At 49.4% G+C, this 24,961-nt stretch overlaps 1 protein-coding gene and 1 long non-coding RNA gene across 5 annotated transcripts in view; one reads left to right on the top strand and one right to left on the bottom strand.

The window, feature by feature from the left end:
- Positions 1–24,628, bottom strand: part of LOC116429741 (uncharacterized) — a 41,859-nt gene extending 17,231 nt beyond the window's left edge. For both annotated transcript variants that reach the window (XR_012999576.1, XR_004235549.2), the window contains exons 1-2: positions 24,593–24,628; positions 23,775–24,001 (exon numbers count right to left, since the gene is read on the bottom strand). This is a non-coding gene — a long non-coding RNA (uncharacterized LOC116429741). The remainder of the gene's footprint in view (positions 1–23,774; positions 24,002–24,592) is intronic.
- Positions 1–24,961, top strand: part of LOC116429732 (A disintegrin and metalloproteinase with thrombospondin motifs 7) — a 57,760-nt gene that overhangs the window by 24,332 nt on the left and 8,467 nt on the right. For all 3 annotated transcript variants that reach the window (XM_076371637.1, XM_076371636.1, XM_076371638.1), the window contains exons 3-4: positions 4,356–4,690; positions 20,979–21,258. In XM_076371637.1, coding sequence (XP_076227752.1) covers positions 4,356–4,690; positions 20,979–21,258 — 615 coding nt within the window. The remainder of the gene's footprint in view (positions 1–4,355; positions 4,691–20,978; positions 21,259–24,961) is intronic.

The following is a 24,961-nucleotide window of genomic DNA, read 5'->3' as shown; positions in this document are numbered from 1 at the left end:
CCCGGAGATCCCAGCCACCCGCGAGAGACCAACTATCGCGATGGAAATCGAACCGTCGTAAATCCCTTTTTTACGGTCGGGATCGATATCTTGATCAACGACAGAGCATCCAGCTCCGCCGCTCACCCCACGCTGGATTGATCCGAGCTCGAAGGCGCAACGAATTTTACGGGAATCCGACGTTTTATTCCATAACAGCGCGGCGTTCCGCGGCGAGATCGATGGGACTGCTGCTCGCCGATCATGACGATAATTATCCCCTATAACCCTCGGATACCCCGCGCTTAACCCTCGTTACTCCACTCGAACGGGGATAATTGAACTCGGAGATTCTCGATACCCCGCTTATTGAGACTTTAAGCTACCTGCTCCGTGGCCGAACAGGTAACTCCGATCACGTTATTAAGTCATTTTACGAGTACCACAGTTTCCCTCGACGACCACCTCGGAGCGAGGTAATAAAATCCGCGGAATGCATAGCCTCGACAGAGATACATGTAAATGGGGCGCGCGCGCGATGAAATGGATCGTTCGCGAATAACAACGATGGAAAAGGAAGAAGACGCGCGGATCAATCGGTCGATACGATGAGATGCTCTATCGAAATTCCACGGCGCGCGTTATTCTTTCGCGCGGCAAGCTGCATCCGCATTTATTCCGCAATAATCCCATTCACGGGCAGCGTACAATTCCGCGTCTTTACCGCGCCTCATTAATTACTCCGGTTTACATTTATCATTCGTCGACGAGCGTATATATTGCGGGGAATTTATACGCGCGAAAAGCCGCCGGAATTTCGGGGATATTTTAGATCCTGTTTCCGGTTTGTTCGTAATAAGCCGCGTGCCGCGCGAATAATTCTCCTCCGGGCTACGCGTCAGATCGATGCCGCCGAGAGTCGGCTTTAGCTTACCAACACCGAAATCAGGCAATGGTAATGTTAAGATGAAATTAACCGACGAACAGTGCGAAACGAGTACACGATTATTGCACCTTTCCGCGTGAAGCATCCCGTTCACCGAGAAATGCTGCTGATTTCTGGGAAACCATTTTTTCAATCCAACGCACCGGGTTAAATGTATTTGAACAGAAAACGAACGTTCGGTTTTTCAAGAGTATTTAACGGTAGAAATATTTCGGTAGCAATCGTAACGATAACAATGTCGCGTGTTTTATCTATACTGAAAACAGTAACAACGGGAATGAATGTTTGTAAACGAAAACCGGAGCCAATGGTACGTAAAACCGAAAGCAAATTGAGGTACGCTACTGGCGCACGGTGGATAGGAGAAGCGAGAAACAATAAATTAATCGATCGGTCGATGAGGTAAATAGAAATACTGAAAAGAATTCATGCGCAAGAGCGAGGACCGTAAAGTTGCAGCAATAAAAATAGCGAACGGCCGTTAAATGAAACTCGTTATCGATTTCCGCCGATTCGTCTCCGGAATTAGCGACCGTAAAAACCGCTCGTAAACAACCGAAGCACCGAAGTCACCGAGCGAATCGTTCCTCGTCAAAGACACCGATCGATCGCGCCGGCCGTTCACTATTGTCGACGGTGATCTAACGTCTAATAGAATAATTGTGGTTAACCTCTGCCCGAGAAGAACGGCGGGGAAAGGACGTCGAGAATGCAGCCACGTTTCAGCTGCCGGTAATATGTCTTCATGTAAGAACGGCCTGACAATTAACGTCGCTGCGATCCGATCTGCATACCGAGATCGGATATCGTCTTCAATGGAACGGACGCTACCGTTCCAGATTTTTCTGACGGGCAGACGGTTCGCCGTTTACAACGTCGAGACCTTTGACGAGCAACCTTTCATTCGCGGTGAAACGAAATTGAAGACATAATATTCTATGCGGAACCAGATATTAAATTCTTAAACATATTCATAACAAAATGATAATTTATACAGAGGGCTATGACGAACGGTTGAACGTCCTAAAAGAAATCGATGTTCTTCAACTAAATTACCCGCAGATGAATAATTGAAATCTACTATTTCAACCGAATATTAGTTGCACACATACTTCCACGAAGCAGAAAATGAAGAAACCAGAAAACAGACGAACCAGGAAAAAACTAAACGATGCCCAGTGATCGAGCTTCCAGTTTATTCGCGGAACTCCGCGCTGAACGAAGAGACGATCGAATATCGGGTAGCGGAAGCCAGCGACAATGACTTGTTCGCCCAAACAGTCGGGCCACCGAAACAAACTGCGATCTATCAACGCGTGAGGGCCGTTTACGACATCGCGAACGACAGAACACGTTATAATTCCCTGTCGCGCAACGCTTTTCAAACTCCTCCAACACCTCTCCGTCCTTCGACCTCGTATCTACGATCGAGATTTATCGGTGACCGGACGCCGCGTTGACAAATTGCGCGTAAGGACATTCTCTTGGATCGCGTGCGCACGCGCGCGTGCGAGCTGTAGGCCGAAGGGGGAAAAAAAGGCGAGCTCGCGGGTGAAAACCGATGGCAACCCTGAAACAGGCGCGTTAATCGAATCCGCGGCGGTCCCTTTCTAAACGGTTCTCACTCGGGCACGTGTGCAGACCCATTAAATCAATCGGAAATTATTACACTAGTTTTACGGTGCATAACTGTCGTTCGTTCGCCCTCGCGTTGTCGCCCGGCACGACACGATCGACAGGCCGCTTTTCATATTGTGCTCGTTGCGCCATCGTTCCGCATCACTTTTGACCTCGACGCCGCTGATATCGTGGGGATAGTCGTTCAGATCGCTCCCGCGATCGTGTCGCCATTTTCTCGCGGGTTTCAGCCATTTTCTCCCGTTTCCGCGTGTAACTCGAACGGCCCGCGAGGAAAACACCTTCGGCATTCACGTAGCGGTCCCTTCAGTGTCCGGCTGACCGAATTTTTAATTCATTCGCGTGCCATAATGGCTGGAACAGGACTGTAATGAGGCGGTAGGAATAAATAAAAGATACGTGGAAATGCCGGAGTCACGGAGAAGAGGAAGGTGTAGCTTTCAATGCAACGCCGCTTGGGTTAGGTCGAAGGAAAGTTGGAAAGGAACGTTGAAAAAAAATCCAACACCGCTATGAATACTGTTGCCTGGCTCGCACATTCTATTCAACGGCGAGTTCCCCTCGTAACGAGGTCTATGAGTCGGAATAGGGGAAAAAAACAAATTACAGTGTCCCGGCTGTCTGTGCGGAACACGAGAATTAATGAGAGATTGTGGCTGGCGGTAACGGTAATCATTATTCGACATTTCACGCGAAAATGTTAATGTCGTTAGTGCCGACGCTGACTTACAACAATACGGTGCGCAGCTTGCAATCCCGCAACGATCACGCCGCGGGAATCTCAACGCGAAGGACGATCGTTCGCGGTGGAACTCTCGGTCGTTCGATTTTGTGTACTTGAACAGGAAAAAAAAAGCGGAGATCACTTGCCTCGTAACGGAAACTGACGATGCTTCATCCGATCTTTCTGCAGACGCGTCGAGACAGCTGTCCGAATGAAGCGGTAGCAAAGCGGTCCCGGCAATTATTTATTTGAGATATCATTCCGAGCAGCATCATATGTCCGCAATCAATCACACCCTTCCCCGAGGTCGAATGCACCTCCTTCGGCCGGCGTTTACGGGTCTGCCCACTTACGCGAGCTACAATAAACGTTATCTAGAGTGGCCCGAGCGATATTGCCGCCGGTAAACAGTCAATAAATATATAACACTGTTTTATCTGCGCGCTGTCTCTTCGCCGGAACGTTCGACCGAGATTTATCGCGTGTTCGAAATGAATTTCAAGGGAAACGAACGCCCCGCCGCAAGACGAATAGCTCGCTGGCCCTGCGTCCGCACGCGCGATTTCATATTCAATTTCGATCACACCGAGGGAACAGGTTTAACGCCGCCGCACCGAAGAACGCCGGCTTTCAGCGGCGAATAATATTTCCATACGTTAACCTGTTTCGTTTTAAACGATCGGGGTGAAAGTTGACAGGGCTGAATTTTGGATTACCCGAATGTTTTCACTGCAAGCAAAGCCGCTTCTCGGGAGCCGAAAAAATGTCCTCGATCCGCTTACGGTTAACACTGGGAATTACCGAGCAGTCGAATCGATTAGTCCGTTGCTTTCAAACCATGAAATCTCAATACATTCATTGAGATTACGATCGAGTTTCATTGGCACGTTATCGTTTCAAAAATTTCCCAGAAAATCCGCTGTATTTTTTCGATCATTATAAAAGAAGTCAGCGGTCGGTCGTCTTAGTAGTCTTAACGTCAACGTTTCTCTCGTATAAACCGCTGCTTTACGTTACCGGTGGGAAACAGCAGCGAACAGAAACTCACTGGAATCGTTCTCGCTTCAGGTATATACACTTCAAAGGAACACGTTCACGAGCACGAGATCGTGATACCACGGAAAGTGACCCACAGGGGGGAGCTTATCTCCCACAACGTGACCCACCACCACCACGAGGATGGACCAGTGGTTCACTATCGACTGTCAGTCGCCGGTAACGAGTACCATATCGAGCTGATCGCCGTGGACAACTTCATTGGGCCGGGGATGGTGGTCGAAAGACGGAAACGTGACGTGCACGTGCGCGCCCGACCGAAAAATCGCTCCAGCAAGTGCCATTATCGAGGCTTCATTCATGGCCAGATCAACTCCCAAGTCGCCCTGTCCGCCTGCGACGGTCTGGTGAGTTTTATTTTCTCTCTGCAATCGTTCTTCGCCGTTTCATACAGAAGATCCGTCGACGGTGGATCATCGCGATCGCGAACTCTATACGCAACGCCTTCGCGACACGCGAGTAGAAAGGGTCAACGGGAGTGGCATTCGTTTCCCCGGTGTCCGATGTATCGTACGGATGCTCTACTTAAATTTTCTCCGCGACCGGAAAGATCACCTCGCGCCGTACTCCGCTGGTAATCTGAACACGAACGAAACAATTTACTCCGGCTGGTCGTTGATTATTTGAGAAACGCTGTATTATGTATCGTTTCGCCGGCTGCCTCGAACGTACGGATACAAAGAGAAGATTAAAACGATATTAAACGCTTCAATTTTCAAGGATCGCTTGAGTCCCGGCGTTAATATCAATTAACTATTTCCAGCGAAGGCAACTTTTCAATCCCCGGCGCAATATTATTCAATTTAAGAGACTCGGGGGGGGCGCAGCTATCTATCTTGCCTGGGCAAAATAACTTTCGATCTCCCGTTCCGTCTTTCTTGCGCTTTATCTACGTTCGTTCGCGGCGTTACGTGCCAGATAACGTATGCTAAAGTTAGTACGTGGCGGGGAGGCGAATTTCAAAGAAAACACACGCGATCGTTAAAACGAATAGCGCACGATACATCGTGTTTATAAGGTTGCCGCAGATAACGTGAAATTATAAATGATTACTAATTTGTACCTTCTCGAAGGAAGTTTATTCCCATGAAATTTATAATGCGCATCAGACCGGCGAGTATGCGTATCTCGCTCGCTCCGCACCGCGACTTTCCCGTGCGTGGTCTGACCAGAACGTTCTCGTTTCACTAATCCCTAATCCCTCAACCGTTGACGTTGCTCGTGTTCGTGGACGCTTTCCATCGCCGCATTATCGTTACTAATTATCAACTTTCCATGAAAATTCCAACTGAAAAATCCTCGATCTCTGTACTCATCTAACTTCATAATAAAAACCCACACGACATTCCGCGTGCGCTCGGCTCGCAGCGGCAATCTTCGACTTTCGTCTCCGGCGAGAGCCGTTCTCCCTTACAATATCCTCTCCTCGTATAACGGGGTCGAGAAAGTAAACACGCCTGCTCGTTTCCGAAACGTAACGAATTCAAACGTCTCCGGCGTATATTTAACACCGTAGCAATCTTCTCGCCGTCGTGTTTCTTTCTCCCGGCAGTCGAGGGGCGCCTATAAAGCAGCCCCAATTGGTGGCAGTTGCAGTTCCACTTAAAACGGCACGGATCCCGCGGATTCGGCTCCGCGAAATTACATTTCTAAGTGAGGCGGTGGAGGTGGGGGCGGGCGCGCGGAATAGTTTCCCCGTGTTGCAAAACCGAAAGGCGAAATTTACGAATATTAACGCATATCCCGTACACGCGGCGGCTGCTGCGGTAACGCGGCTGGAACTTCGGGGAAAGTTCGACCCGCCGCGGCGCGGCGGGGGCAGGAGGGGGCGAGCGTGAAATCGCGGTAACGCCGTTAAAGAAAGAGGAAAGATGAAAGAGGGAAGAGTGCGGAGGCGGCGATGGCTAGCGGAGCGAGGAACGCGGGAAAAAGGAGCCGAAGAACAATAGGTGAAGCAGAAGAAGTAGGCGAACGAGGAGAGGACGAGGAGAAGAAAGAGGAGCGAGCGGATATGGAAGAGGGAGGAGCCACGGCGCATGCATCGGCGCAAATTGCTCGCAGCTTCTAGATAATGATTTAATTTGCCACGGCTTGGCAGATTTATGACGGCGCACCTAGACCACGTCCACCTGTAAACGCACACGCCTAGAGGCGACTCGTCTGCGTTCGCGGCACCCGGGCGAATTCGTGCCAGTGTCTTTTTGCGAGCCTCCGTTTGCAATACTGACTCCCATTGTTCCAGGGACTCCGCGCGCTTCCTTGTTGTCCTGCAACACGCCGCCTCGGGATGAGTGAGCGCGGAACAGATCGTCGGACTTATCAACCGCGACGATCGCAGCAACGAAGCGGCGGTCTGTTAACCCTCCTGGTAGACAAATCGTATTGCAACGAATACGTGTCGCTTTCTAATGAAATAGGAAAGACGTTTTTCGAAGGTGATGCAATGGGAAATTGATGCATTACACGAAGCTTGGTATCGAGTATTTGATTAGATAATCTTGCTCGAGGGTTACCATTATCATCGAGTGTTTTTACGAAACAGAAGGATACGCGATGGAAGCGTACTATTGTGTACGGATTTCTTATTCGTGTTCGTTTCGACGGCAACGCGTGACTAAAGCTTGCCAACGAGAGAACACAGGCAAGCCGAGAAAATACCCGTTTACATAAAGGACATGGTCTCACGCAATACCATGTAATTGCTCAATTTTCCCGCGGCGGCGTACACCGCCTACCACGTTCGGCGCTGGCAACGTATCGCGGGAATCCGAAATTTTCTTTACCCGACAAGCCCGAAGACAAGCCGATAAGATTAAACGCTTTATCGATAAGACGGTGCAGTCGTGAAAGTTTAAAACACCCTCTGGAGATGTAGAGAGCGCGAGGAGCTCCCTTCGAGCGGTCGTCTATCGCGGAATCGGTGCGAAATTTCTCACCTCTTTCTCGCCCCGTGAATTTTCGATCGCAAGATCATATCTCTCGCAGGAGTCGCGTGAATCGCGATAGCGTCTCGCTAAGCTGGCTCCGGGACGTAGGGGGAATAGTAATTCGCGGCGCGCGGCAGGTGCTGCACGCGAAAAATTATCATAGATCCTTGCCGAAGGAACAGTAGCGGCATACTTTGTTGCTAATTTCTCCTTGAAATCGCCGGTGGCCACGTGCAAGCATCCGATACGCGTAACAGTTCCCCACGGTATCACGTATTTCTTGTACCTGTGATATTCCGTTTTATTGCGCCGTAAACCCGTCGGAACAGAGACGCCAAGAGTGCGCGCGCGCGGACGTTTCACCAGGGGGAAACTGCAGTAAAAGTTAACATCGCGAGTCCCGGTCGTATTTGCGGCTCAACCGAACTCTAAATTCCACCTAATCGTAAAGCGCGCCAATTGAAATCTCGACAAATTTAAGCACCTGTCTCGGCCCCGCGTCAACGGGGCACGCCCGGCAAAATTCGGACCGTTCCGTTTTTATTCGCGCCCGGTTTGATCGATCTGCCATTCTTCCCCGTTAATTTACGATCCCCGGACATTGTAAAATATTTATCGGGAAGCACAATGGATCGAATGAAAATGTAAATTTCCCGTGGATGCGTATTTCATCGTATTTCAACGTGGATACATCGAATTTCGAGCAGGCGGAATTATTGTTGCTGTTGCAATTGATATCGGCCATTAATAAATTCAATTTCGACCTCGGCGCAATTGAATTTTTAGATTTCGCAACGGCGATGCTTTACGCACCGGCGTTATACCTTTTTTATAATCGACGGAGGACGCGTCGATGCGCGCGTTTCTCGCGGGATTAAAACGTGTAACGATCGTAGACGCGTCGTGAAATTTATCCCCTTGGAACCGGCGAGGTCGGTCGACTCGCTTGAAAACGCCGCGAATCTCGCGCGAATCGAGACATCACGAAGAACCCGCGGAGCGAATGGCGCTCGCAATGGACAGTAAACCGTGGACGTGTGTGGACCGTGAGAAATTTCAGCAACAGCTGCAGCCCGTGGTGTTATGATAATGCGACGCCGCGGGAGGCATTAATTCGGGCCTGCGTTTAACGACTGATAATAAGCAGCGTGACCGTCAAATCCGTTTGTGCGCCGTCGTATTCCCTGGACAAGAGGTCTCCTTCGGAATATAATTTTCCGGCGAATCGATTAGCGCTGCCTCGATCCCCGTGATCGGCCGCGATCCGTACGGCCGCGCAGCCGCGGCCGGCAGATCCGCGTGTATTTACGCGGCATGTAAATGAAGTAATCGTTTCGGGTCGCATGCAGGCATCTGTGCGCATGCAAGTGTAATTGGCGTCGATACGTAATGTTCAGTAATTTCCGGCTTCCCATGGTAATGGCATTATCTGCCGGGTTAATTCACCGGCGTGCCCCCGATTCCGACCGCTTAACGTTAGTTAGAATTGAATTTGACACCCCCGGACCACCCTCTCGCCGGGATCCACGGCAAGATGCTATACCGTGAATCCTTTGTCACCTCGCGTGGCCCGCGGGACACACCAAAAGCTGACATTACGTTTATTGGACGGTCGGGGCAACTTCGAGGCTGCCGGAGGAGTAGTCAATTACGATAATGTCTCCATACCGGCATCCAATCGGACCAACCTGGCCCCCGGTAACCTCTATCGCCCGATCGCCTCGCTTTTCGAGCACGACGGATCGACCTGAGATTACCGAGTGGCGCGTAGTGCCGGTAAAATACGACGACGTGTCTCGGAAATCGTCGGACGCGCGTGGAGTTCGATGGTGTACAAGTTCCGATCGTAATTCGATCGGAACGTCCGCGTCCGTCGCTGGACGATAAACCGAATATTTCCTTCTAACCGCTCCGGCGATCCGCGCGGTAACAAATTTCCTTATCGAACAAACGTATCGGATGAGGACGGGTTGCTGTACCGTTATCAGCGACGATAATCCCGTGCACGCGAGCTTCGCAGGGCAGACCGATCGCTCGCGCGGAGCTACGGGCGACGATTCACGCGCCAGGAAAATAACAAACAAAGGGGGACGGAGGATGGCGGCGGCGGGCATCGTCGGCGGCCCGAAAGGTGTGGCTTCTTTATCCGTTATCTCGAATTGCGCCGAGTCCCTGACGCCGGCCTATCGTCGTCGAAGGATCAAGGATCCGGAGAGGCAGGACGTGTCTATTAAATTTCCAGGAATGATCGCGAGCCGCGATAGGCTCGGTCACGACGACTGCGAAATGCGCCTTGGGCATGCATCTACTGCCACTGACGCTTCCCTCGCAGCGAATGACGAACAACTAGACGCTCCAACCGATTCGCCGCGATCCACTGAACGACGTCGGGAAGAAGTAGGTTGAGACTAGACTGTGGATTCAACCCTAGGCTCGGCTGAAGATCAATTATTAGAACTACGCTCGCGAATCGAGGTATAATAGTTCTCCGACGTCCGTGTTGACTATCCACAAGCTGAAAGTTCAACGGGACAAGGGAAAATCCTCGCGATCCCCGAACGAAAGAGGACAATGAGCTAAAGACTGGGCTCGAGAGAAGGTCGACTCTAATTTGAGAATATGCCCTTAAGCTAGCTAGGTTAACAGAGCTTTTCGACTAGCTAGGTGCCAGCTTGTCACTGAATTTCCAACGTATCGCTCGAATAAATTCGAAATCAACGAATTTAAGAATCGGGCCAGGTGTTTCGGCGAACTTTGCACTTACTGGCCAGCCTTCCCTCGCAATCCATCAGATAAATTCAATTTAAAGCCACGATAGAGGGAAAGCGACGTTTGCGAACCACTGTGCCGCTCTTCGACTACCGCTCGAGGGAATTATTTCACGGTTAACAGCAGCCCGAAGCCAAGGCACCGTTGTAGGCGATTCTGTTCCGCCGCCAATTGAAACACAAGATGGGTCACGGAAAAACAAGAAGCTCGACATGACGCGTTTATAAACTGCTTATAAACCCGATCTAATAAACCGCTTCGGTTATTTACGGCTACGTACCCCGGGGTAACGAGAGACGGCGAGGCACTAAATCGTACCCGGGATCGTTCGTTGATTTAATTTCTCCGGAATTTTTCGCGGAACGTGAGCCGACGGCGTCGCTATTTTAAACGTGAATCACGACGTTGCTTTGAAAAGTGTTCCAAGTTTGTAGCATCGAGCCCCGGCCTAAATCATCCGCGGGTTTGATAAATGGTCACGTTCGGGAATCGCTTCTTCAACGGCTCGACGACGGAAGTTACGGACGCTGAGACGGTTGACGAGGGAAAGCGGAATTTATTAGACGTTCCAGAAGGGACGAGGAAAATAAGGAACGAATGAAAGAAGAAAATCGCCGGAGCTAAAAGTATTTTATGCTTTATCATGTTTCTGGTACTCGTGTTCGATATAAACGCATAAAAATCCGCATTCCGGTTACATACTGCCGCCGGCATCGAGCAGTCTACACGAATGAAATTCCGAGCTGCCGCGCGGACGTCCCCGTAAATACGAAAAAATATCGAAGTTTAAAGGAAGCGCGACGTAAATCTCCAAATAAACCTTTGCTTTGCATTTAACCGGGCAATTTGCCGTAAAGAAGAAGTTATGCGACCGTATTTTCGTATTCCGAGGGCGAAGCTGGAACAAAAGTTCTCCGCTTGTTGTTTGCTACCTAGAGGAGAATACACTTCGGATGAGAGGTGGGCGCTGGCGAGGGATATTAAGGTTGGTGGAACGTTACTCCGAATCCAGTGCGCTCCCTCTCTGTCCCTCTCGGTCGATCGATACAGGCCGAAGTTAGGTCGGTCCTCGAATTCGCCGCCGAGCGAGAAATTGAATTACGATCCACGGTCGTGAAAGAACCGTTCCGTTCGGAACGGACCGCGCCGGTTCCGAACGGACGACGTCGAACCGAAAGCGAACGGCGGCGGCGGCGTCCACGCAATGACCACGTACACCGCGGACCAATTATTTACGAGTGCGTCTACCCGGTAGCGAAAGGTTAGGAGGCGTGAATTCGTGTACAGGACGCGTGCACACGAGCACGCAATTTGATTCAATGTTCTCCGCTGTAGGGGAACTGGTTTCAGAGTGAGCGCCGCGCCGCGACGGATTCGAACACACTCGGCGAACATATAATTACCGGTAATAGGTAATCAGGGAAGTGCTGCCCACTTCCTTCAATTAACGCGTATCTATTCCGCCGGATCTAAAGGTACGATGGGTGGTCCTTATTACTTTCGGCAATTACCCTTTTAATTGACCGTCCAAACCCGGCTCCTCCGCCGGCGAAAAGAAAAAACCGTCGATGAGAGCCCGGCGAATGGATCGACGTCATCTTTGTATTGCGCCGATCGAGGGGCAACGATAAACGAAACACACCGGAGTCCGGTAATCCTCGATAAGCGGGGCTAGAACGGGCTCCAGTAACCAGGAATTACTCGGGATCCCTCCCTTTCGAAATAGAATCGAACGCGCCACTTTTCTCTTCCGAGGAATCCTGATAGGGGTACACCCGGCGGGCGCTTCGATTTCAGCGGGGCCCGGATTAAATCGTATCGGAACTCCGTCGCAGTTGCATTCCGACCGCCTGGACAGGAGTTGTTAGCGAGGCAACGTTTCGAGAACGCGCGTAGCTACTTTACAAAGGAAAATCGTCATGATTCACGGATATTTCCAACGGCTCGTACGTATCCGGAATTCCAGGCATCCGAGGGTTCCACGTCTCGGAGCGGTCGAGTCGACGACAATCCTCGAACGAAACGATCGCCGCGGATGCCAGCAGCGGAGATGGGAACGCGACGGGGATCCGAAAAATCTGACGGAACGCCGGCTGGGTAATAAGCGACCAATGCAACGACGCGGACAGTGTTTATGGGCGTCGCAATCATCGTGCAACGGGAGCCTTTTTTGTCGAGCGGTAGCTCCTCGAATAGCCGACGAGAACGTATACGTACATAGGTACTACGTGGTAGCGATCATTATGTACCACCCACACGGGAGGTTCGTGGCGACTATTCTAATGACGGCATAAATCACGTTCCTCCACAGGAAGCATTTATCATCATCGAGATCCTTGCCCCCTTCCTCTTTCTCCTCCTCCTCCACCGCCGCCGCCACCTCATCCGCCTCTTCCTTCTGCCGCTGCTCTTCTTCTCTTCTTCCAACGTCGATCCCCTCGGTATCCCTCTCTCTGTTTGCTCGCCCTTTATGCAGCTCTATTCACCGTGCCATCCCTGTGAAAGCAACCCCAAGGAATACGAACTCGCGTGCCTTTTATCTAGAAATCACGAGGTTCCGCCGCGCGGGAGAAGCTGAAGCTTTATTCTCCGTTTTTAGTATCCTCGCGGTTAATATAATTTCAAATGGATCCAGCTGGGGACCCATTATTCGGGATCAACGCGATGAGAACATCGGTGCAGGGTGTATTCTAAATTTGTTGATTGCACTCGCAACGTACAAACAAGAACCTCCTTTTCCCTCGATAGCATTACGAATTGCGGATCCCGAACGTATGCTCCGCGAATCCGAGGAGAGACACTGCGAAGCTGAGAAGACTGCTGTTTTCCTTTTCCTTTTTGTTGAAAAAAAAGGCGACCCTCGTTCGTGTGTTTATTAGGGATTAGTTTAATGGCCTCGGGCCCAATATCGATCACTCTTGATCGTCCCTGCTGTGCGTCGTTTTTAATGTCACCGTGATTGATCGACGACGTAATTAATTACAGTAATGACTACGTGGCTGTAGGGTAGTTTCAGCGGTCTTGTCACTGCTTCAAAAAAGTCAGGTCCCCGGTAAATTTCTTGTTGTTCTATTTTTAGTCCGACAGAACCGACAAGTAATCATAACAGTCTGTCTCTAGTTTTAATAAAGACACGTTCGATAGACTTGACGGGAATATTTCTAACGTTTCGGAAACTTTTTATTAAGAGTTCGAGCTTTTAGCTTTTCGTCGATTTTCCAGGTTGCGCCTGGAATTATAAAGAGGTTCTAGGTACGATTGTTTCTTCGTCGAAGTGGTGGTTATAGAGCGATCGATGCTCGCGCGACGATTCGCTAAAGCGATGGAAGCATTCCTTGATCTCGTTACTCTCGCTCCGTCCGCCTTGGTACGGATTCCGCGAACTCTACCGATCAAGGTGTTACGTTCCTCGATGCTGAATGGACCGATTACTGTCACGGATGAAATAAACGCGACCGTTGTTCACCGGTCACGATCTCGTCGCTTTGTATTCCTGTTGTACCTGACAGAAAACGCGTGTAACGAAAGGAAGGCGCGCACGATTTATGCCCCGAAGGGGCGAAGGTGAATGAGTTCCGATACACCGCACGGATTCTTGAGGAATGACTCCGAAGCTTATAAAACCGCGGTTCATCGATGTCCGGATCGTTCACGGTTAAGCGACGACAATGGACAGATGGATCACTTTTCTATCAACGAACGCGATTACGGTGATCGACGATCTACCATTCAACGTTAAGCATTTGCAAACAAACGGCTAACAACCGATGGAATCTAGTCAGGAATTATTCATCTAAAGAATCACGCGAACCGATTGTTTTCGACTTTTCTTTCCTCGAACTCTGAACCGTCCGAACCAGACATTTGACGGCTAAATGAAAATTCGTAACGAGAAAACGATCTCAGCCGTCGATTGATAATGATTAACGAGCGCGGTGATGACAGAGAACTCGAGAAATTAACACTAGAACTACCGAGTACGTCGAGTCGTCCCCGTTCCGATTCCTTCTTCGGGATTATCGAAAAGATGATAGATGTTCCTGTAAGAAGTCATTAACACGTTGACTGCCACGAAAAATTATTACGTATCAATTATTCCTTCGTAGCAAAGATAGAAAGGAAGATCATCGATTCTTTGTTATATCGATATTTACAGCATTATTTAGTTATTTATCCTACTAAGCATTTTTATTCGGCATCAGTTGTCTTACGAATTACAATTATTTCCCAGTAACTACTCTTCGGTGACCACCGTGGCAGTGAACATGTTAAATAAATCGGTTTCACAACGCGCGAACTAAAATATGAATCAATTGTGATCTCGGTGCGCGCACCCTTATAATTCCTGCAAAGGAAACAACACGCCGATCGATTCTCCGCGCAAAAGGGTTCCTCGGTGGGGTTCATGGACGCAACCCCGGCCTCCCTCCACGTCCCCGGCGTTATTGTGGTGTCGTGACAAGTGTACACACCCATGTTCGCTGTTAATGCGTCTTGTCTTCTGGCAAGAGGAACGACCGATCGATCGGCGGCGCGTGACGTCATTGTCGCGATCCTTCGCGCGATTAATCGGCGAATGGCAGCGCGAACGGTATCGCGCAATTGACATTTAGAATAATTTATCGGCTCGTTAATAAATCGAGCCGCGGCGGAAGGGCATAATCCCGGTACCGGGTTCGATATATCGTTTCGCGATTGCCACTTCTGCCGCGCCGATTGCGCGCGGCTGCCGGCAGCGGCCTTGTCGCGCGCGTTTCATCGAAAATCGTTCGGAATCTCGGAATCCCGGGTCCGTCGCGGCCCGGTCTCCCCGGCGCGGCTTCTATCGCCGGCGAACTACGAATAATATCATCTGAAAAGAGGAGATTACGACAATTAAGCTCTCGGTCCCGCCGTGAATCGAGCCGGCCGATTAGACTCGTCGAGAACCACTAGCCTAAATTCAACTCGAATTGAAATTTGAGCCGGGAGGAAGGATGATTCCGCGGGCCGAGAGCGTCCAGAACTATGTCAACCCTCGACTCTGTTCATGTATTCGAGCCGAGTAGAGCTTTCGCCGGGTACTCGAACAATTCTATCTGCTACATCTGGGTCGACACTTCGGGGGCTGAAAGTTCCGGGCGGAGATAGTTCGAAAAATATAGGAACGGTGAAAGAGAATCACGTTTCTTCCTCGAACCTGATGAAACTGGCGAGCAGCTTTTACACGCCGCGTGGGAACGAAGGGTCCATGCGTACGAATTGATAAGTAGGCGAGAATCCCCTGGAACGCCGGTTGATTTAAAACCCCCCTATCGATCGGCGGGGCCGTTGACGCGTTTCTAATTCAAATTTTATATACGCGGCCACACGTGTCCGCCGCGAGATAATCGGTACTCTAATAGTTATGGACGCTCTTCCAATGGATCGGATACTTCGTTGATAATCGTTGCGGGAACACTGGCCCGCACGATGAAGGGTTCATTCGCGTTCCGCAATGTGGTTTGTCGCAACGTTGCAGAAACCCGCAGGTCGAAAGGTTTAATCGCGATTCGTGTTACCGAATGGGATTGATAATAATCGCCGCGAACGCGCGTTTCCATTTTCACGAGCGAACCGCTGCTTGGAATTTTCTAAGACGAATTTACTCGTTAACGTTGCCGCGTCGCTTTCGTTCGCTGCGATGAACGAAAGAGGCGGTAGGAGCGAAGGATCGACCGTTGTGAATCGACAATGGACGACCTCGCGCAATTATGAAAATGGATAGAAAACAAAGGAGCGAAACGGAGGATTGCAACGGCGACAAATCATGTCTATTGTCGCCGCGACGCGGCGTAACGTAATACTTCACGAGTCGTCGACCGATCAAATTCAATTAGCTTTGACATTCGTTGGGACCGGTGACAAATCGGCTCCGCATACCTGGCCGATCGATGAAAGTTAACGAGAGACCGTTCGCGCGAATTCGCTGCGATTATCGATCTTTCATAGATCATAACGAATCGCGAACGTTCGCGTTACGCTTGACTTCCGCCGCATTCCCCCGTGGACTTTTCTAAAACTTTCGTTGAAGCCGCGTATCGGTAACGCGGCGACGGGAGTTTTAATGTTCCATCGAAATAAAATATCGACGTGTATTTCGTTATTCACGCTGGGCATCGTTATTCGAGATGAAACATTCAATTTCTCGTCCGTAAAATGATATCCCAGGGCGCTTTCGCTACGGTTTTCGAGGTGGATACACGATCGTTTTCATTTCTATGTTTTCCAGCAATTTCGGGGATGAAAATATTATTATTACGAAACATAATAGCTCCTCAGTCGACTAACGGGCCGAACTCTCTGATATCCCGTTAGCAAATTTTGAACGTTCCCAACTCCTTTCTGCCGTACGATAGACGCTTCGCGTCTCTAAACGGCTGTTCATCCTATAAAAATGTCGTACAATAAAATCCTACACTACCGTCGTCAAGCTCGTTTATCCGTCGTCGTCGAATCACGGTTACATTTGCTTTCCATTTGTCGCATGGAACTTTTCCATCTCGCGCGCAACAACGGAAAGAGTTAATCGCGGCTGGTTATCTGCGTGCTTTCCCTCTTTATCGGAGATCACAGGTGGCGCGCAGAGGTCAGCCGCGACAAAAGCAACGGCGATTTACGCGGGCCGCGTAAATACGCGCCGTGAAAAGGCGAAGGCACGGTGTTGAACAGCTGAACATGGGCGTCGACGTGCGACACTATTGCGACCGCCCATCGATACACCTTGTTGGCCGCACAATAATAATTTATATATGCGATCGGGCCGCTAGGTTGCGCGGTAAGGTTTGCCTTAACGATCGCAGCGTATTGCCGCACGAGAATAATGACTACTCGACCGGCCATTAACTAACCACAATCGAGCTGTTCCACGTCCGATCGCCGGTTCCGCGCATTATGCTAATCCCACCTACCGTGCGGTGTCCCCATATCCCCCCGATTTTCCCCGGGTGTACGTCGTCAAGCTTCTTTCGGTCGCTGGTCGCGCGCTAATTGCACCAGCGGTTTACACGGAAACGGGAATCCGGATCAACGGTCCGCGATCGAGGGATAAAAGGATATTTTGCGACGAAACGAGTCGAAATTTTCCTGGCGGTCGCGTTCATCGAAACGATAGCGCCTCGGGTCATAATTAGTCATTCATCGAGGTTCTCTGTGGCCGTTACACGACACGAACAAATAGATTTATTTCTCGATACCCAACGAAAGGAAGTGGCAAGAATGTTAGACAGCTCTCGGACGAGGGATTCGCCGACACGAATTCGCTGATCAAGGGCCAATTTCGGTCACCGAACGAGAATAGGGTAACAATTCCCGTCCATAAATTATGAGGAGCCGTATCCTCTTATTGGAGCCGAGTCCTTTCCCATTCGAAGTTCGTCGTTCCCGTCGGTTGAGTCCAGCGATCAAGTTTTCTACGATTCGTCGATATTCTTGGAATCGCGTAAAGAGCAACTAAGGATAGTGGTCCCCACCCTCCAGGGTTCCGGTCTCAATTCTCGCGTGTTCGGAGCAATTAGAGGAAGGTGTGACAGATACGAAGAGGTTTCGCCGTGAAACGAGCAGAGAGAGAGAGAGGAAGGTGCAGAGCGTAACACATAGCTGGCCATAAATTATCAGCCGACGCGCGGAATTAATCGGATCCTAGGAACGAACGGCAAGACGGGACCCCGTCGGTGCCTATTCGGTCCCGTAGGATCGGACCGCAGAACGCGCGGGCGCCAATTAAACGAACAAAGACGTCCAAATGGACCGGCGGCGGTCGGCTAGACCGTCATAGAAATATATTTACTTGTGATTGGATGCATTCAGGCACCGGCGGCGAAACCAGCGGTGAAACCGACGGCGAAACCAGCGGCGCGACGCACGCATGGACTGGACACCGAATAACGAACGACCGGCAGATCGCAGGATCGATAATGTCTTCATCCATTTCCATTCACCGGTTCGAGTAACACCCCGCACAGAACGAAATTACTTAATTTGCGCGGGTTCCGCTCGAACCTCCGGCCTGATCGTTATTTAACGCCAGACCGGAATGATCTACAGCGACATCCGATCGTCTTCCCTCTGCCAGCGAACTATCTCTTCGATCAGGATACCACTTCGATCTAGCTACATGATCGATACTATTTTGTTGCGGTGTATCTGTGCTTTATTCCTTTTTGCGGCCTTTTTTTGTCAAGTAAAACACACAGAGTGTCATTTCATCGCTTGAACGACTCGTAACATCCGACATTTCTTTATCCTGACAAGTTCTACGTGAAATTCGTGATCTAATAAGTACTATGTAGGTCAAGACAGATGGAGAACGCGAAATAAACCCCTCGATCGAACCGTACATTGTTTCCGAATGCAAACAATAGCCGGAGACATATTTCCGAGGGAAAAGGAACTCGATCTTTCGGCTCGAGCGCAACAATGGAGCTCAATTAATGTCGCGTAAGAGAAATAAGGTCTACAAAGGGTCGAGTCATTGAGTTTTCCTGATAGAATAGAAACATGGCACACCGAAATAAATCCGGCTTAATTCGACGAAGCGGACGAAAGGAAATTGGTTCATCGCGGAGGGATGAAGTTACAGTGAATATAATACTTTTAGCAGTCAACCGGTTCCTCTTATGAATAGCATACAGTTTACTGGATTTATGTGGCGGGCAATTTATGTATATCCGACCAGTTGCAGGGTGGAGGGGCACGGGGAAGAAAGAAATATCTGGATTACAATAAATTTAGCGCTTAATGAACATCTAAACGCGACAGCGTCCTTACACAACACGCAACGTCCGCTGTAAATCCTGGCTATTAGGAACCCTGTTGCTTTGATGTAGGAAGCTGTCGTTAACCCGGGAACAAGGCGATTTCCATCGATAAATGGTACTGTCTCCCGAGGAGGCGACCAATCGGTAAAGCGACGAACAGTTGATTAATAGTTCCGCGATCGAAGGAACGCGCGTTGCCGTCCTTTGATCGAAAGGCCGAAGGAGATCGTCTTCGGGAATAAAGATCGCCGGCCGAGAGGAGCGTCGAAAAATCGCGTGGATCGTTAACCGAGCCGACGACTGTGTTCGCGGCGTGGTTGAAGCCATCGCGGCAACAAATCACTCCTTATATAGTCGATCGGAGTTTCTGCGCGTAAGATGAAAAGAAACGGCGCAAAAAGGAAGAAGCGATCGCGGAACAGGGAAAGGAAGATCGAGACGGGGACCGGGGACGGCGAGGAACGGCCGGGGAGCAGGGGAGGACGCAAGGGCGAACGGGAAGGGAGATCGAAGCCGTGAGGCCCCATGCGGCGCTGAATCACGCTCGGACCTTTTTCACTTTGAGGTCCTTCGACGGTACCCCTCTTCGAGCCCAGCTTTGTGAGGCTGGCGCCGTGATTTTTCACGGTCGACGTCGGGGAATAGTCGAAACGGCTCCGCCGGCACCGGCAGTCTCGCTCGCTCGACGCGTATTTCAGGCCCTTCGTCCCGCCGCGTCCTTCTTTCCTATTTCAACTTCGCTCCACTCCGCCTCCTCACCTCGAACCGATTATTCCCCGACTATTTTTACACGGCATTTACGGTTTCATCGAGCTCCCACGGAATCCGAGATTCGTTTCTGGGATTCTCGGTATTGCCGACTGGATAAATTATATTCCCGTTGAAACTGGTATCCGTCCGAGGCAGCCTACCAACTACGGGAAATTTCTTTATCCACCGCCTCTCACGGGGAGATAACGACGTCCCTGACTTTCCTCGATCGCTGACCATCGAGAAATATTGCTCGGAGCTTTCTCGGGCAGGCTTTCTCTTCGCGAAACCTATTCCGTTCGAATTTTGTCGGCGATTAACGGGGTGACCGTCGCGTTGGTCAGCGATGATCCGAGTTGCATGAAAGTAATTCCGATACGCGGGATGATTAATGTCGAATGGAGATGTTCAATGGCGCTAGTATTTAGATTATTTGCTATGAGAGAAGCTTAACCTTCTCCCCCGATGCTTTCGCTGGTCGTTGTGAATTTGCTGCTCGTATCTGCCACGAAGGGATAGAGATCACTGAAAAACGGGCGTGAAAAACTGATTTCAGTGTCCGAAAATATAAATGGCGTTGGTTAATACGCTTGTCAAATTGTCGCTCGTTGGCATCAACGCGATAAAAGGGGAGCGGACGGGGAAAAAAGGAGATAACGGAAGAACGAGAGAAAGAGTGAACGCGGAACGAGGATCGCATCGAAATCGGACGATGGGTGTTCCGCCAATCAATTGCTACTTGACAGGGAATGGTGAATGCTATCGATGATCGGAAATGATTAATGACGCGGCGTTCCTATAAGCATGGTAATCTGTACGAGGATCGAAACCGATTTACATTGTACCGTTTCTTATTTCGGAGGTGTTGCGTGCCGGGCCTACCACTGGGTCGCTCTGAACAACCGATTGTCTGATCGCAAAGTGACGATTCAACGATACGCGAGTTCATCGCGAAACGCGTTCGATTTCTCGATTAATCAGCAGAGACTGCAGAGAATAGATCTACCCTAAAATTATCTGCAGAAGTTCTCTGTATACCTTCTAACCTGTTATTCCTCGATCTTCGTGTGGAACGTTCCGACAGTAATGATAAACTTTGATACGAAGGTAACACATTTCAAAGTGCAAGACACGCTTCCTAATGAAACAGAAGTTTCGGTGATATCTTCGTTACTTCTCGTTCGCCAGGCTTCGAGAGGTAGAGGATCGAAACGGTTTGGCGCCCGGAGAGAGGAAACGTGATAGAAGTCGCGCTGATAATTTATAAGTTGCGAGTGAGACGTATATCCGATGTAGCAGAAACGCGAGGGAAAATTCGTGTCGGTTCTAAGATGAGGCCGGTGGTAGTTGCGAAGTGAAGGTAGAACAAAGGGAGTCGTCGGAGTAACACGATAGCGGGTTTCGTGTTTCAGGCGGGCATGCTGCGCGGCGAGCACGGGGAGTTCTGGTTGGAACCAGTCGCCGTGTCCCCGGAAGAAGAACGAGTCAGCTTGGAGGAAAGGCTGGAAGACGCCGGCGCCGAGGGCCGCGCTTCGGCCGGCCTCCACCGGAAACTCCATTCGCTGGCCGGTAGGCCGCATCTCGTGTTCCGCAGGTCCGTCGAGCAGCCGCAGCTCGAGATCGGCGCCGCCGGCCGCACCAGACGCCGACGAAAAAAGAAGAGAAAACTCGAGAGAAACTGTGGCACTCGCGGTGAGAATCCGTCGGCACCATTCTCCTTCCCCCTTTCGCTTCTTCCTCTTCTTCTTCTCATTCTTCTTATTCTTCCCGTTCCTCTCCTTCCTATTATACCCCGGCACCACACCTCCGCTTCCTCTGTTACGAACCCTTCTTTCTCCGCTCTCAATATCATTTCCCTTTTCATTTCACACCTCTTGATCCTTAGTTTTTCTCCCTTCAGTGGAGAATTGTTTCCTCTGGGGGGCACGACGAAAGCCAGCTATTAGCTGCGTTCGTCCGCCCGACTTTCTTCTTCTTATTGTTCTCGCTGGGGGCTCTTAAAATACAGGGTGTCTCAGCAGTCGCGGTACCACCGGGAACGCGTATAGGATTGCATCGACGGTAACCAGTGTGTTCCTCCGGGTCGCGGGACTTTAGATTTGTATTGGGTACTTTCATTTGTTAATCGACCGATGTAGATGTAGCCTCGAGTAAAGGTGCGTAATGCGAGTTAAGTTGTTCGATATATTATCGTGCAATATAGAATGCGGTTGAGTGCAGCCGCCTGGTGAACTCGTTCTCCACGATAAACGGACCGGAGATACCTTTCGAGTCACCTAGCGAGCGGTACATTGGCACCCGTCTAATTCGTTCGCTCGGTTGGTCCCTTCTTCACCCGATTTCTCTCGTTATGTGCATTTATGCGTCTAAGGCCACAGGGTAATTGGATACACGAGCTGCAAAGCGTGGGCGTGTCGACGCCGAACCGTATCTTCTTATCTATGAAATTGCTCCGGTATACGACAAATATTGCCATTCGGCGTTTTTTCCCATCGCTAATTGCGGAGCCGTGTAATTAAAGGCTGCTTTGATACACGGCGAAGGTGGATATAGTGGTCCCTAATTAAACGGTGCCATTTTTCCCCGCTTCTTTGCCGTTACGGTCCCGGTTCCCGGCAAACACGCGTACAACCGCCTATCTTCGTATCGATGCAGTTATTTATGAGCGTAGTGAATTTAACTATTTTAATTGTACGGCTTGATAATGTTACCGTGAGATATTCTAATGGCAAATGATCGCAATGTTTCACGGATTATAGTGAACCCTCTGTCATCTTCGTTAATAATCCCGGCAACTGGTTCTTCGCGTACGGGTTTTCCGCGATTTCGTCGGGACTAGCTCGATTAAGAAATAATTTATGGCTTGTCGTTCAAACAAACGCATGGAGCTGTTCGATCGCGTCGTCGGCATTAACGCGGACGGTTCTCATTCGAATCGTTCTCGCTATTCCTCAAACGCCCCGGGTTGGTAGCCTTCCTACCGTGAAACGTATCAGGAAAGGTTTCAAACTTGGACACTTTGTCCGATGGTAATCACAGTGACCCATATCTCTTACGAATCTAACGCGTATCTTAAATCATTCGCGCGGATTCAACTTCCTGACCGTTTAATAGCTGCAACTGTCTACCGACCGGAATCTTTTTCGCCTGAAGCTATAGAAAATCCATAATACCGACAAATTAGCTTGACTACGGTATTTCTCTGTCAACCGACTACCGGGTGAACAACCTACCGACCGTAAATCAGCTTTAACAAATATTACTGCTATATTTTATCTCCTTTCGTTTACGTTCTTCGAAACGTTCGTCCTGTTTCGAAACGTTCCGCTCGGTCGACCCGACTGAGATTTCACTCGAAAGTCTTTAATGGAACTTTTTATTAGGGTCGCCTGAAACAATTCGTCCATCGGAAGAACGGCTTGTTCCTGCATTCGTAGCGATCAACCGAACAGCGCTTCCGATATGCTTCTCCAACAAATTTAACACTAGAACTACGAATCACTTAAACTGATTCTTCCAAATTCCTTTATAAAACCTACAACCGTGTAAGATTTCAATCAGCTTATATTTCAGTGTTGGTATTACTCAATCAGGTTTTTAAACGATTTCTCAGAGAACCATCTGTACCTTTGCTTAATTGTGAAAGAAGAAATCAGGGATGGGTCATTCTAACCCATCTGGTAGTTCTAGTGTTAAAGGAACTCCATAAAGACACCAATTATTCTATAGACATAGCCCTACGACTAAGAAAACTTCATGTTAGTCCAATATGCGCTTCCGATATGCTTCTCTAATAAATTCAAAGGAACTCCGCAAAGAAACCAACAATTCCAGAGACGTAGGAAAATTCGGCACGACTAAGAAAATTTCATGTTAGTCCAATCTCACAATTGTGAATCACCTTAGGAACTGCACAATTGCCTTGGGCATTACAGTATTGCCTTGGCAACTATAGTTGGAAGCTGCAATAAAAGATTGAGATTCGTTCACTTTGGAAACTAGTTTCCAACCGTGCCGAATGTGTTAAGAGATTGCTACGAGCAAAGGAATCTCCGTACAAGAAGCGGCCATCTCGCCGCTGGTAGAAATTTATTTTCTCGTTGAGGCATGGTTACTAATGCCCGAGAAACATTACTCCCATCGCTAGCTTGATCCCATCGGCAGCCGTAATTAATAGCGAGAACGAAGGGAGGGCGAACAGCACTTACGGCGAGAACAGACAGACACCTCCTTTTTCTTCTCCACCTTCGCGGACCATTCCCAACGTGTTCCATCCGACTCCCGGCGTCTTGTTCTTCCTTGAAGCGACGCGTATTACAAGTATTTATGCCGTCTACGCATATAATGTAATTGGACGCGACGCGATACGGAGCGTGGGCGTTCCAACGACGTCTTCGGCTCGTCCTTTTACCGGCGCGAGCATCTTTGACCAGGCCTACCAGGTAAAAATCAAAATTCAATATTTATGAAGTTGTCCGGGTGGCCGCAACCGCCGCCACCTTCCTCGATCGGAACCCGCAAATGATCCGTACCCGTTCTACCACCAATTATCGCGAAATTGGATCCATTAATATATCACCGCGAAGAAAACTTACAACAACCACAGACGCGACACGGAATTGATCAGTCTCCTACCGTTAAATAATTTTATCGTATATTTGAACTACTCGTTCGAGAACCCCGCCATTTTGGTGAATCGGTATTCTATTTTCTAGTGGAATTTCTATTTTCTCCGGGATAGACATTATCCTTATTGGGGATGTTAATAATTGCTTTTTTTATATATTTTATCTAATGATGGTAAGATTGATAATACAAATGATAATGAGAATGATGTTAACAGTGTCATTGCTGTGGGTCAAGCTACCGATATCGCTAAGCATAACCTTAAAATTATAAGTTTTAAGCTAAAGTAAAAGTTCAGCTCGTCTCTTTCTATTCCCGAAGAATTCATTATCTGAAAGATTAACTGTGAACCGAGTCTGGTAAAAGCAGTTGCAAAGAACATATCGTTAGATAAACTTACTCAGAAAAGCATCCATCCTTCCACGCTCGCAGCCGTTCGAACATCCGCTAATGGAATTAGGCGCCAAAACTCGTCGAAATTCAGAAAAACGTACAGTGGCGCCACTCGACGGCGACGCGTATAACCTTCTCCATAAAGGCGAAGTTTTCAAACCGTCAAACTTGGGATATTGAATGCTTTCGTGGAAAGTTGGATGGCATAAAGCTAAAAGTGTTGTAAAAAGACCGAGCATAGGAACGGAGTATACCGAGAAACTAACTTTTCCCTTGACTCCAGTCTCACCGTGCTAGCTTCTCGCAGGAGTCTGTAGAATATCCAAAGTCCTCCCATACACGATAGGAAGTTGAGGAACCGAAGCAAAGAAAATTG

The sequence above is a fragment of the Nomia melanderi genome, chromosome 10 (genome assembly GCF_051020985.1).
Source record: "Nomia melanderi isolate GNS246 chromosome 10, iyNomMela1, whole genome shotgun sequence".
In the NCBI taxonomy this organism is placed as follows: domain Eukaryota; kingdom Metazoa; phylum Arthropoda; class Insecta; order Hymenoptera; family Halictidae; genus Nomia; species Nomia melanderi.
Note: the sequence above shows the minus strand (reverse complement) of the source record. Positions and strands in the feature narration are given on the sequence as shown.